General features: G+C 32.0%; 2 protein-coding genes across 2 annotated transcripts; one reads left to right on the forward strand and one right to left on the reverse strand.

Annotated features, from left to right (window-relative positions):
• Positions 1 to 4703: 4703 nt before the first annotated feature.
• Positions 4704 to 7949, reverse strand: LOC110634972 (mitochondrial import receptor subunit TOM20). The gene is made up of 6 exons (XM_021784139.2): positions 7528 to 7949; positions 7234 to 7312; positions 6973 to 7142; positions 6832 to 6879; positions 6246 to 6332; positions 4704 to 5073 (listed from the first exon to the last, which is right to left on the reverse strand). Exons 1-6 carry the CDS (start codon positions 7624 to 7626, stop codon positions 4945 to 4947), a joined length of 612 nt encoding a protein of 203 aa, XP_021639831.1. The 5' UTR covers positions 7627 to 7949; the 3' UTR covers positions 4704 to 4944.
• A 924-nt stretch (positions 7950 to 8873) lies between these two features.
• On the forward strand, positions 8874 to 9721 carry LOC110634951 (NCT transcriptional regulatory complex subunit A-like). The gene has a single exon (XM_021784108.2). It carries the CDS (start codon positions 9030 to 9032, stop codon positions 9453 to 9455), a length of 426 nt encoding a protein of 141 aa, XP_021639800.2. The 5' UTR covers positions 8874 to 9029; the 3' UTR covers positions 9456 to 9721.
• Positions 9722 to 14116: the final 4395 nt, after the last annotated feature.

Genomic DNA, 14116 nt, shown 5'->3' on the forward strand with positions numbered 1-14116 from the left:
TTTATTTTTTCTCCCTAGCAGTCATTACCCAAATCAAAATCTAATAAAATTTTTAATAAAACTCTTATGTATAGTGTAGATTTAAATCATAAAAAAAAAATTTATATATTTGCAAGGTTTGATTGAAAATATTTTTTTAATTAACAATAGAGATTAATAAATGTAAAAAACACCATGGAATAAAATTTATTTATTTCCCTGGGTTTTTAATCTAATCTAATAAATAGATAAATTTTTTATAATTTAAAATCATGTAAGACACGCCATATGATAGTTTTACTATAAATTTTATTGAAATCTGATATGAGTGAATGTTAACAAAAAAAAAATAAAAGAAGTGATTTTATTGAAATAAATTAAAATATAATTTCTGATATGGAATAATCAACAAATTACAATGTTGAGTGATTGGTAGAGAAATTTATTAAAAAAAAGAATAAATAAAATAAAAGTAAAAATTATATATATATAAAGAAAATAAGAGAAAAAATTTGATTAATTGTAAATAAATTATAAGGTTATTTTTCATTGTTTTTTCTAAACTGGGAGGAAAATTTTTCAAATTAAAAGCGTACCCTTATGATTTTTTTTTTTTACTAATTAATTTCTCTTAAACTCGAATTTTTTTTTTTTTTCACCTATTAGCTTTTTTTGAAATTCAAACTTAAAATTAAGTGGTTCAAAAGATAACCCCAACACTAATAAGCAAAATTTACAGATCCAAAAATGGGATTTTACAAAAATTCTTAGAATAGAAAAAAATTCAGTATAAGAAATCATAGACTTTTCTTAATAAGATAAGCGAAAAAATAAAAGAGGAAGTATTGATGCACTCACTTACAAATCACATTTGGATATTTCCTATGCCAATATTTGTTAAATCTTCAAGCCACAGCCGTTTTGGTGCCGGACTGCCAGGATATGCACCTATTAGCTGCTCCAATCAATGATATTTATTTAATTTGACCGTTTAACATGAATTATCTCTAATATTTAATATTCAAATATATTTTTTTTCATATAATTAATATTGAAAACTTCTTTAAACGGAAACAAAAAAATTGATAAAACTAGTTTATGAACGAATAGAACTGCATCTCTAACACGGACTTAGCATTTGATTCAAATCAAACTGAACTGAATCGAATTATAAAAACTAAATTAACTAAATTATTATATTTTAGAAATCAAATTAAACCGTAATAAATAAAAAATCAAATCAAATCGAACCATTCTATTTCAGTTCAGTTCAATTCGAACTGATTGATTTTGAGTTTTAATAAGTTTTTTAATTTAAACTTGATTTTCAAGTTATTTGATATGATTTTGACTTTGATAACCATTAATCAATGAAATTAAATAATTTATATAAATAAAATTATATATAATTCATAAATTCCTTATAAAAATAAATCAATTTAAAAATTAATAAAACAATTCAGTTCAGTTCGATTCAATCGATTTTTTTCTCTAAAATCGAACCGAACCGAAATAACCTAAATTTTTAAAATGTAAAACGAATCGAACTAAATTATTGAATTAAGACTGTTCAATTCAATTTATTCGATTCAAACCGAGCAACGCTGACCCCCACCCACTCTGCATCCTAATTATAGCTTACCTAAGCTCGTAAAGACTACATCCATATGCATTGAGGGGGACAAATAATTTGGCAAAGCTAGTCCACGGGCATGCATATGTGCTTTCTCAAAAACCCAGAAAAGAAAAAGTAAAAATTCCTTGAAGCTGCAAGGACAAAACTATCACATAAATGCAAATTCATATCTCTAGTAGGGTCCTCCACATACTACCAATATGTTAATACCCCCACTTGCTCTTCATTCTCTATGAAACAAAAATGTTTTTCTCCTCCAACCTTGCTAAAACAACCACAACATACATCCACCAACTGATGAAATTGTTTTTTCTTAGTATCAATATCAAATAATATGAATGCTTATGCTTTCTTTTCCCCCACAAAAAGCATCCAAGATTATTGGGGGCCCATTACTAATTCTGCAATTATTCATGGAGGGTACAATCCACTCAACAGAAAAGTTAATGAAGTGTCGTGGATGTTCCCTTCCCCGCTAAATCTCCTAACCCTTCATTATTGAAAGAATATATCCAAATAATATAGGACCATCGAATCCACTAAGTCTAGTATTGCTTCTGCAACAACCACTGGATGGGAGAAGCACAAAATAGACTATTGGATGTTCAAAGAAAAACAATCTAGGACATAGACCATCAATAGAAATCGACCAACAGAAACCAATGAAAGAGGATGGACTAAACAACTACTGCAACAGTAAAAGTCACCTTTGCGGCAGCAAAATCATTCTTTAGTAGAACTTCTGGGAGCATCTCTTGAGATAAATCTTAATAAAAACAAATCAAAGTGGAATGCCTTGTAAACTTCTATTAATTTAACATTATCGTGCTACTTCCTAATAACAATACATTAACCTGTTGTATTATAAAAAAAAATCTCTCAAATTCTCTTTTTGGGATTTGTTTCCACCAATGGAAATGCATCCATTGTGAATTTGCCAGCTTTATACGGCACTTCATTCCATTAAGAGAAAATGGTGGACCTGAAGCAGCAAAGATAATCCTTGAATTTGACCTCCACTGCCTCTTAAAAATATACTCCACATTATCATCTGTAACAAAACTCACCACGCTATAGAAGAAATTCAAGATTATACAAAAAGAATCCTGCTGCTATCCTAGAACACCAAGAGCAGTTCAGTTATGATGAGCCACCTTCGATGCAAATGTACAAATACAAAAAAGATAACAGCAACAGCAATATGATAAGCTAAACCATTCAGGACATGCTAATATAAAACCACCTACTCTAATATGACAATCTCATAGGTAAAAACAACATCCCACAAACATGTAATCCAAGTAATCCAGCTACCATATTGACTGTAGGTAAATGAAGAAGTGAGGAGGAGAATGCAATTGAACAGAAGCATCCGGTAGTGAATGGGCCCAAAAGAATCTTCTAAAGAACAAACTAATAGATATATCTCCCCCATATTAACTGCTACAATGAGAACGGTGTCAGAACAGAAGTCACAGTCACCCACAAAATTGGATTCCAGTGGGGACTAGGGTGGAAGCCATAAAGGCAAAAAATGGATCAAAGCTTGCTTCAACTAAACAAACATCTTTTATTGTCATAAGTGTCATACATTTCTAGTTTGGGTGGATAACTTCTCATAGATAGTCTAGACGAGCTAGCAACTAATATCATTGCTCCTAGCTTAAATATTTAGGATGTTCAGCAAAATGCCTCAAAATGAGAACAAAGTTTAATCGAAACAAAATTGAGCATGGTGATGGGCTATATAACAATTGTTGACAGACATTCCCTTCAAACTATTTGTGTTTCCGCCTAAGGTAGCAGGTTCATTTAATTAACAGGGGTTATACTTCAAAAGAATTTTTTGGTGGTTTATGGGATAGGAATACCCTGCGTGATTCCCCTATATCCAAAATTTAAGGTTCAAGGAGCATATCTATTCACAATTCATAAAACATACAACAAAAAACAATTTAACACCAAATACAATGAGTAAATTTCCTTGGATATAGATCTGCAAAAGGCACATCAACAACAACTGGAGCCATAAATAGTGAACAGACTGTTCATGCATCAAAATGATAATTTAATAAATCAGCAAATCAAAAGAGTCTGAAGTCAAACAGAAATTCACACATTAGAGATGTAAACGCTAACGGTGAACAAGCAGCTATGAGCCTAACAAGAAAATGTACTAGATTCAGAAAATGTCTGAGCAAAACATCCTAAGAACAATAGAATTCACAGTCACAGTAGCCATTAAACAATAGCTGGTGCAAAGAACTAGATTGACTTCATAATAAGCACCTGAATATCTGATGTGCGAATGTCTCAAATGAAATCTAAAGATTTTATTTGCAGGAATGAAAAAGAGAGGAAACAAATTTCTCAGCATGTACACTACATCATATGTTGTTGCAGCTTCAAGCCTTTTTATTTTGCCCTTTCACTTTGGGTCAGAGCCACTTATCACAGAGGCACAAAATTGGTCCTGTTTGCAGAAGATTAAAGAATCAAAAGAATTTAAGTTTGAAGTTTTCCCCTCATAATTTTCCGTTCACTAAAATCTTGTGTTGGCTGTCGCAGCCTTAGATCTTTCTAAAGATGTAGCTCCAAACCGTTTGGAATGGGAAAAATAATCCATATATTTGAACCTAAATAGATTTGATCAAGCTTAGTCGAGTTAAGTTTCATATTGCACATTTACTGTTTAGCTTCAGGTTCTTTCCTACACAGAACAACTTGACTTCTTGTTTTGATACAAAATAGAATTTGAACCAACAAACTATTAAAAAAAAAAAAAAAAAAAAAACCACCACCTAGGTTTGGGGGCATAGGAAGTGCGGGGTGGGCAAACAAGGAAAGAGGAACACTCAATCATGGTTGGAACTGAATCACATAAAATAGTAATTCCTAAATTATTAATTCCAAGTTAAAGACAATAAGATCATAATCCAAATTGCACATCATATATTTGCCATTATAGCCAGGTTACTCTCCTGTCTACATTCAATGAAATCAAATCAAATGGTATCTCCTGCACCAACTAACAGTTCCCCCTGTTTAATGGGAAGCACAGTTTCAGAACTTCACTAACCTGAGCAAATGAAAGAAGGAAAGAGGAAAGCATAATAGATTGATTACACATACTGATGGCTAAAATTCGCACAGGAATAATCCTACTGACCAAATTAACAATGAAGAAACAGAAGATTCAAAATAAACATGCAGATTGAATTACTGCATGCTTAACTCAATCAACTACACGACTTCCTGTTGTAATTGTTTCATAAACATCTGAAGGTTCCAACAAAAGCATTGACACATTTACTATTTTACTTTATGGCTTATCTTGGAGGTGGAGGAGGAACATGGGATTTCGCCATTCCCACCCATGCAACAATTCCAACTGCAAGGATTATCCATCCAAAAATGTCATATTTGAAATCACTACTCTTCTTATTCTTCTTGGAACCCTGCAATATAAATTATGGGGAGAAAAAAATAAAGGGTTTAATGAAGCTGCTAACAACACAAAGTGATAATTTGAAACAGTATACACTATACACTTTAAATTATCAGACTCCCTCATGCAGTTGGAGACTACTTAATGGCGACTACAATCTCCACTCATTCCCACCCACCTCTAACTAATCATAACATTTAATAGGAGATTCAACATTGTATTTCTTGCGTAATATATGGTGTGGATTCTCCTTTTATATTTTCAGACTTGCAACACCCAAGACCTCATGCTTGTTTCCAGATTGGGAGTGACGCTGAGTTGGTTCCTAGGGAGGGATGGCCAATAGTGCTTTGACTAAACAAGGGAGGAGCAGTGCTCAACCATCTCTAAACCTAACAACCCCCAGCAAGGCTGTGCAACTGTGTAATAGCCAAGATAATATGTTCTAGAAGAACATTTGAAGAAAGTAAACATATAAAGTAAAGACCACAAGGCTGAAATAAGGGGAATTCCTGATTACATAAGTAGCAATGAACTAATGTAGGTAAAATTAACAGGCTGAATTATGCCTATAGTGGTTGCTTATAAGTGATAGGACTCATAACACTAGCCCTGCTTCAGTTACTGGATATAAACTTTTCAACAGGTACAAGAACAGGAACTATATCACTCAAACAATAAATTTAAAGCACAAAAGACTAAAATATTTGCTAAATTCTTCAAGTAATTACATTTAGTCCCACAAGCAACAAAATCCTTTTAATTGCAGCAATTCCTCCCCCCTTAACAGTGGCAAATTGGCAATCTTTCATATTTGAGGTTGGGGTGTGATTAAGTTCCTATTTTGAGCTGGTTAAGAATCTCAATCAAAAACATTATGAATTTAGGTAAAACAAGTTAACACAGTGCAAAACTATACTCATTTCCCTATTTTGACTACCCCCATTTACCATATATCTCTTTTCTGAAAAAAAAAATCTATACACAATAAAAATATTAGAAAAAACCCATATATGAATGTCTTATTTGAAATCAGAACAGATTATGTCTAAATATTTACTCATTTTTTGGCAAGAAGGGTAACACAACTTCTTTTTCACAAAGGCCAGTGCTATCAATGGAAAGCTGGAGAGAAGTCTTGACCACATACGTATTCACTATAAAAAAATTAAAACCCATCACCTTTGCATTTGAAGAAGCAGAAGACCCTCCACCCATTGTCTGTTGACTAATTCCATGCTTATGGATCTCCATATGTAGCTCTGGTGCCTAAACATAAATGAGCATAACATTACTATTTATCAAATATAATGCTTAATATACCAAGCACTATTGATTTATGTATTCTGTTCAGGTGCAGAGTCACAAAAAACAATTACAGGTGTAGTCGTTTAGAAAATCTCTTGATGGCAAATTACCCCTTTGTACTCTTTAGTAATTTGAAATCCGTAACAGGCATGTATCCCTAAGTATTTTTTTAGACAAATATTCAAAGAGAAATTAACACATCAACCAATTAAAGTAATGCCCCGATTGATCTCTTTATATTTTAGTGATTTTCTTTCCATGAATAGTTTAAGTTTACATCAGCCTTCTGTTGCAAAGGAACCTTGAGTTAACAACTCAAATTGTAAAAAATATGCACAAAACTGCATCCCCCAAGAAAATTTCATAAAGATCTTATTGGCTTCAGAGCCAGCCAGCCACCAAATTCACCACATGCGAAAGCAATATGGAAGGGAGAGGGGAAAACTGCAAGTAAGTATACCTTTGCAGTGACTTCTAGAGATTTTCGGTAGAGATCGTTACTGGGTTCCTACATTGACAAATTGCACTCATAAGCTTCGTTTGAGAATATAAAAATCGAATCAAAATATACCGTGAAAAAATGAAAACATAAATAAATTACCTCATCTACTGCTTGTTGGAAGTAATCAGATGCTTTATCAAAATACCCTTTTGCCTCAGCAAGGTCAGAAGTCAGAAATGCATATGAGGTATTTGCATTTCCTATATACCATAGTGTGTCAGCCTTGGCAGGATTTATCACCAAAGCCTCCTCCAACTTGGAAATGGCATCTATAAAGTTGATATCCAGTCCATCAACCTCAATAAACAAGTAAAACATAGCAATAACAATTACTAATTCGGATCATAACTAATAAAATACCATTTAACATCTTTTTTGCGTCTGGAACGCTCTGAAATTGAGACAGTTCAATCAAAGCTCCACCCCACTTAGTCAGATTCTGCATATATCACCCTTCTTAATCAACAATTCACTAAACTTCCATCACATAATATATTGGCAATTTGAACAAAACTACTCCGTAAGCGTATAAAGCAGCAAGCATGTGTGTCACAGTGTGAGAGCCCTAAACAGTAAATACCCAGCAAACATGTGTGTGAAAGACGTAAGTGACTCCTATTAAATATATAAATAGTAAAGGATGGAGATACGAACATCAGCATCGAGAGGATCCTTAGCGTAGGTAGCTTCAGCGGATTTTCGAGTATGCTCAAACATCAGGAGCCGATCGAAGTCATCTTGAGAGAACTCCATTTTCTCTGTCGTCAGCTCTAGGGCTTTCAGTTAATAGAACACGCAGAGAGAGAGAGGGAGCGAGAAAGGTCGGAGTCTGGAGGCTGTGACGGCTGAAGAAACTGCGTTGCTTCGCTTATGTATCAGTCATGTGAAAACTGAAAAGGAGTGTGGACAGAACGGTATGCGGTTTCCAAAATTCCCTTCGTTCACACGAGTGATCTATTGACGTCGCACGCGTGAAGCCCCAAGTCCCAAACGCGCTGGTCGCTGCCAACTATCGCCGTTAAAACGTCAAATACCCGATCAAAGGAAAAATTTAATGCTCTGCGATATGTAATAACTCCGCCTTTTTCTTTTTTTTTTAACTGTTAAAAAAAAATTCTACGTCGGGTTCCATAATTAAACAGTTTCACTAGTTTTCGATTAACTTTATTATTGGGAAATTTATCATTGGGCCATAATAGATTCTTAAAGACTCTTAAAATTGAACTATTTATAGTTAATCCACTCGTTCTTAATATAAATGTAGAGAGTCAGATTAAAGTTAGAAACTTTTAACTTTTAGGGCTTATCATTAAGTCTTTACGCTTAGTGATATGTAATAACTCTGTCTTCACTGAATTTAGGAGTGTAAATTTTTATTTAATAAAATTAATTTATATATAATAATTTTATTATAATTATTGATATAATAAAATTTAAAATTAAATATATATTTATTTTAAACATATATTTAACTTCATTATAAGATATAAATTATCATATTTTTCGTGTTAAAATATTTAATTACTTAAAATTTTTATTAAAAATCGTATTGTAAAAAATATATAATATTTTTAAGATTAAAACTTACCTCTAAGAGAAGCGCATAAAAGATAATAAATAATTATTTACAGGCTTAGTAAAAAAAAAAATAAATTACAAGTTGGAATTATTAATTCTGACTCTCAAAGATAAGGGTTCGAAATTGAACTACAGCATCCCTCAATCTCAAAAACAAAATCTGACTTCAGTTTGAAGCAATGCAATAGTTTTTATTTTTTTTAATTTTTTATTTTAAAAAATTATAATTTAAATTATATCAAACTCAACCGACCTGATTTCGATTTAATTTAATATGAGAGTGAAAACATAGTTTAAATTCGAACCTGCTGAGTTTTGATTCAATTTCGGTTTGAGTTAAACTGGGATGGTTTTGGATCTAGATCGACCGTGGTCGTCTAAACGGCAACGTTTTAATTTTTTTTTTTTTTAAATTTCAATCATAATATAGTTCATTCGTTCTCTAGGCGCGAAAGAAGCATATCGCGGCGGGCGATTTCCCAATACCGCAGTTCCCGCCAATATAAAACCCTAAAAAGTCGAATTTCCCAGAAGCAATTTTTGCTTCAAATATCTAATTATTTCCCGATTAATCATCAATGGCCGAAGAGGAGAACACAGAAGTGAAGATCCGACCCCAATTTCCAACTGGACGGGTCAAAAGAATCGTGAAACTGGATAAAGACATCAACAAGGTCAATTCAGAGGCTCTATTACTGGTTTCCCGATCCACCGAGCTTTTTCTCCGATTCCTCGCAGAGAAATCAGCAGAAGTTGCTATCGAGAGGAAGCGAAAGATCGTGAAACTCGATCACATCCGAGTTGCCGTTAAGAGGCATCAGCCAACCAGTGATTTCCTTCTTGACTCGCTTCCTGCGCCAACTCAGTCCTCCGATAAGCAGCCAGCTGAGAAGACTCATCCTTCTCCCGTGCCCGATAAACCTCTCCCCCCTGGCACTCGCCGGATTGACGATTTCTTTGCTAAGTCGGCAAATGAAGCTCCGGTTCAGATAAATGAAAGCTAGATGCTCTTCTTCTTTTTGTTATCCTCAAATTGTTTTGATTTGTTTTATAATATAACTAGTCTTAATTAATGTTTAAGTTTATTTGAAGATATTTCTCCTGCGAACCTGCTTTGAAGCATACATGAGTTCAGTTACTAAGTTCACAACTTCACATTGCTTGTACATATGCTACGCGGTGGACTTGGTTCATATGAGAATTTCTCAGCATTTGTAACTTGGAGAGTTGTTTATTGTTATGCAATGTATCAAAATCCTTTACATTCAAATCTGTGTACAATAATGTGAGCAATCAATTAGGAAAATTTACAGCTCATTGAAAACAAGCTTACATAGACCCGTAGATATTAATTTATTGGTGTACCACACCTTACATCTGCATCAAGATGGAAAAAATAATTCTAAAACTTTTAGCACTTGCTGAAAATTATCTGGGTTATAGGTGAGTCTATTGGCGGTAGGGGGAGACATAGATAAACATCTTCAAACTGATGTAGTGGAGCGAAATATTATTCTGCAGATTCTGTTATATTGCTCCACAATATGCTTTCTCTAATATCATGCATTTTGATCTCCCATTGCACGTGAAGATGAATAATCTGACTTGAAATTTAGGGAGATCATACAGGGCCAGAAAATGTTGATACCACTGAAGCTGTTTCATCTCGAAGATAAGGACCAAAGCCAGGTCGACCAAATGTCTTTTGTCCCCGTATTTTCGTCCTTCCTTTATTTAGGATATACCTTGAGTTGCAGAATTGATGCTGTTTGTTCGTAGCTGTTGGATACTGACAGAAAGCCTTCTGTTTAAAGGGGTTGGATTGCTAAAGCCTCCAATCAAGCTCCTACTTGAAAGACGTTGACAACCAGTGCCTGGCCTAGACCCAAATGTATTATCTTGATCAACTACTACCTGGCTCTGCACCTTCTTCTTTTCCTTTGAGGCAAAAGTCACATTGTCAGCAAGAGTTAAGAATATAAAGGTTACCATTGAATATGGATTTTTTTTCATTAAGCTAAGCTAACTTGTTAGTTGTCATTGAAACTAACAAAAGAGAAAAAAAAAAAAAAAAAAAAAAAAAAATTGTTATGCATTGCTATGGAAAAAAAAAAATTTTTATTATTATAGTTAAAAAAAAATATATTTTTTTGTTTTTTTCTCTCCTCTTTTTCCTGCCTTGAAATGTTATATTCTTCCAACATTGCCAACAGAGGTACCTAGATAACAATTCATGTAGTTGTTTATTAGTTTGCACAACGTATAGTTACATAATAACATGGTGCTTCTTTCCTGCAGTTTGTGTAGATAGTCAATGTGGGCTTGGTATCATGCAAGCAAATAAAAAAGCAATTTACCATTATATAATTACAAAAATAAATAAACAAATAAATAAATAAAATAACTTACATCATCAGACAAGAATTCTTTCTTTCTTTCTTTCTTTTCTTCAATTCTTTTTTTTATATAAGTGAGGCCAAGGCCAACATCATTGATTTTTTATTATATATATAATATATTTTTACTGTTTTTTTTTTTTTTTTGGATTTCAAAGAGGAAGGAGTTGCTGCAACAACATATGTCAAAGGCCTTTCACTATACAGTTACTTCCCTATCATGCACTTCTTCCATATTCATCCAGTTAACTATCTACTCAGTTTGTATTGTTTATAGCTGCATTAATATTTGGAGTGGCATGCACTTTTTTCTGGTCCTTCTGAAATTAACTCTTTTTTTAGTGCTGCCCTCAAGGGGAAAAACATACTTATTTTTTCTGACTTGATTAGGTAAATGCAACTGTCTCTTTTTTTAGAACTTCCCCCTTACCCTCTGATTTTGTTATTACTTACTCATTACGTTCTGCACTTCAGGTTGTTTATAGCGCGCCTCTAAACTGAAAAAAAATTTTTTTTCTGAAAAAATATTCATGAATATCATCTATATAATATATAATAGAGAGGAGAGAACAAATCTTGCAGACCAATGGATAAGAAATTAAACATATATATATCATCTAATCTAGCGTTCCTCACTCAAAAAAACCAAAAACCCATTTTTTCCATTTTTTCCTTCCTTCCTTTTGCTTCTTTTTTTTCTTTTTTGCTTTATCTATCTCCATGAGGAGATGAGATTATTAGCTTTTAATGTTTTTGTGTTTAATAATGTGTATGACTGCAGATGATGTTATGGATAAATGGGCAATGGTGAATAAAAGAAACAGTCAGTCAAGCATACCTGAGTTTATTGTATATTATATATCTATCATCTCTCTCTGATCTGATCTGATGATCATGTGTTTTTTTATGTATATGCTCTCTCTGCTTCTCTTTCTTGAAAAAAAATTTCTTGCTTGCTTTTTTTTTTAACTGATCCAGTTCTTCTTTTTCCTTGAAACAAATTTTTTAAATGTTATATATTAGTTGTTTTTATTTTTTTTGTTAAATAATCTTATACACTAATAACTTATATTATTCAGGTATATAAGGTCTCAGGGATTTGACACAGCAGATAAGACAGATAAACAAACAACCACATGAAAACAGTTGGTGATCTTCTTCTTCAATGTGTCCATAAGTCCATATAAATTGTTCAATTGTTCAATTGAGATGATGAAGAAGCCAAGTTGCAAACAATTATGGTATGCCATTCTTAATAATACAGGTAATATGTTCCTTAAACTAAAAAAAAAAAAAAAAATGAAAGTAAAAAAAACAAAACCACCTTATCACTTAATCATTCTTTTTTTTTTTTTTTTTTTTTTTTTATTTTTTATTTTTCATTTCTATTTATATATCACCCTTGCCACTTCTATACACTTATCATCAGACTTGCTAACTGTAGAATTTGTTGCTATAGCTCATGTTTTAGATCTTGCCAATAAGGTTTGGAAAATAGAAGGTTAGCACAGTGACATTTCTTTTTTTCAGTTTCTTCTCTTCTCTCTCTCTTCTCTTCTGTTGAGTGATTTGTTGTTTTTGAAATGATTTTGTCCAACATTCAAAATATTTTATGATTTTCATCAAAAACACAACTCATTCTTGATTGGATGAACTTTGAATCCTTTTGGATTTGATCAAAATTGTTCTCCTTGGTTTGGATTGTATAAATATATTTCTCCACTTGCTGATGCTGGAAATTCTCAAAAGTCAAAAAAGAAGAAAAAAGTTAAACATTAAAGTTCTCATTAGTGAGTCTTCTAAAATTTAGTTTTTTTTCTCATTGTTTCTTCATTCTTCAATCTCAATCAACACTTCAACATTCTCATTTAGATCATTCTCATTTACTATTATCATTTTTATTGAGATTTTTTGACATTTTTTGACATGCTGCACTTGCAATTTTTTTTGCTTTGCTTCTTTCTTTTGAAATTGTTGGTTCCTTTCTTTCTTTTTTTCAATTTCATTCTCTCTAGCTGGGGCATGTCCCTCTATTGCATCTTTTATATTCCCTGATTACTTATGCACTTATAGTTATATTGCTATTGCTTAAATTACTAAATTAAACAGAATAATGGATAAATAATAACAGATGGGATAGTAAGAGACTGGAAGGAGATGGGATAGAGAGGAATCAGCTCAGGATTCTGAGAATTCTTTCAGAATCTGATAACTCTTGATGCAGGCACTGTCTGCTGTCAACTTATTGTATATCTTCTTTCTTATATTTTTCTTTACAATCCTGTTCTAAATCCCTCTCTTCCAATCCAGATCCTGTTCTCCTTCCTGTTCTTCATCTCTTCATTCCAGATCATCAAACACAAAAAAAACAACAGATCAAAACAAAATAATTAAAATAAATTAAATTTTAATAAATAAAATTAATATAATTTTAACTATTAATTTATCTATTAAATTTCTATATCTGCATGCCTTCATTATTTGCATAGTAATGCAGAGCATAGCATTCCCAATTGGCAGACCTTTTGTACCTCTTTACTACTCTGAGGTGTGTGAATCTCTAAAATCTATCATCTCTAGATATCTCTTGTGCTATTAGGCTCTCTCTTGTATTTGGATAGTTTTTGTTCTTTAGTTCTAAGTACTGGAGAAAGAGAGAGAGAGAAGGAAGAAAGAGACTAGAATGTGAGCAAGAGCTCAAAAGAAAAGAAAAGAGTAAAGAGAAGAAGCAGTGGCTCAAAAGAAATGAGCTGTTGGATTGAGTGAAGTTTTGATTAAATAATCATTTTATTCTTATTGAGTATTCTCCATTGAGAGGTTCTACCATTTTACTCCTCTTTTTTTTTTTTTTTTTTTTTTTTTTTTTTTATTTTTTTTTTTTATTATTTTTTTTGATTTTTTATTTTTTTTTTTTTATTTAATTTTTATTGAGTGCATTTGATTTTTTGAAGTTTTATTCTGTGAAAGAAAGTAATGGCTAAATTTGCTGATAATGAAAGTTTAAAATATAAGTTTTAATAAATAAAAACCAATAATAATTAAAAAAATTGGGTATCCTACGAATTATATAGAAATCAGTTATCAAAAAGAGATAATTTAATTGTGTTGGGTGGATACCTTCTTTATCTTCATCTTCATAAGTGTGTTTTATAATTATTTTATTTTTTTACTATTAAATTAGATTTTATCTAATAATTTAATAATTGTTATCGAAAAGTAAAATCTACTTTGCAATTTTTTTAAAAACTATTTATAATATTTAATAAAAT

This window comes from Hevea brasiliensis, chromosome 10 (genome assembly GCF_030052815.1).
Source record: "Hevea brasiliensis isolate MT/VB/25A 57/8 chromosome 10, ASM3005281v1, whole genome shotgun sequence".
Taxonomy (NCBI): domain Eukaryota; kingdom Viridiplantae; phylum Streptophyta; class Magnoliopsida; order Malpighiales; family Euphorbiaceae; genus Hevea; species Hevea brasiliensis.

Bases quoted from the DNA above. Each gene is read 5' to 3' on its own strand.
- LOC110634972 (XM_021784139.2), bottom strand. From the start codon at position 7,626: ATGGAGTTCTCTCAAGATGACTTCGATCGGCTCCTGATGTTTGAGCAT. The intron at 7,313-7,527 runs GTTCGTATCTCC...TGATATATGCAG, and splicing joins AGGATCCTCTCGATGCTGAT to AATCTGACTAAGTGGGGTGG. The intron at 7,143-7,233 runs GTATTTTATTAG...TCAACTTTATAG, and splicing joins CGCAAAAAAGATGTTAAATG to ATGCCATTTCCAAGTTGGAG.
- LOC110634951 (XM_021784108.2), top strand. From the start codon at position 9,030: ATGGCCGAAGAGGAGAACACAGAAGTGAAGATCCGACCCCAATTTCCA.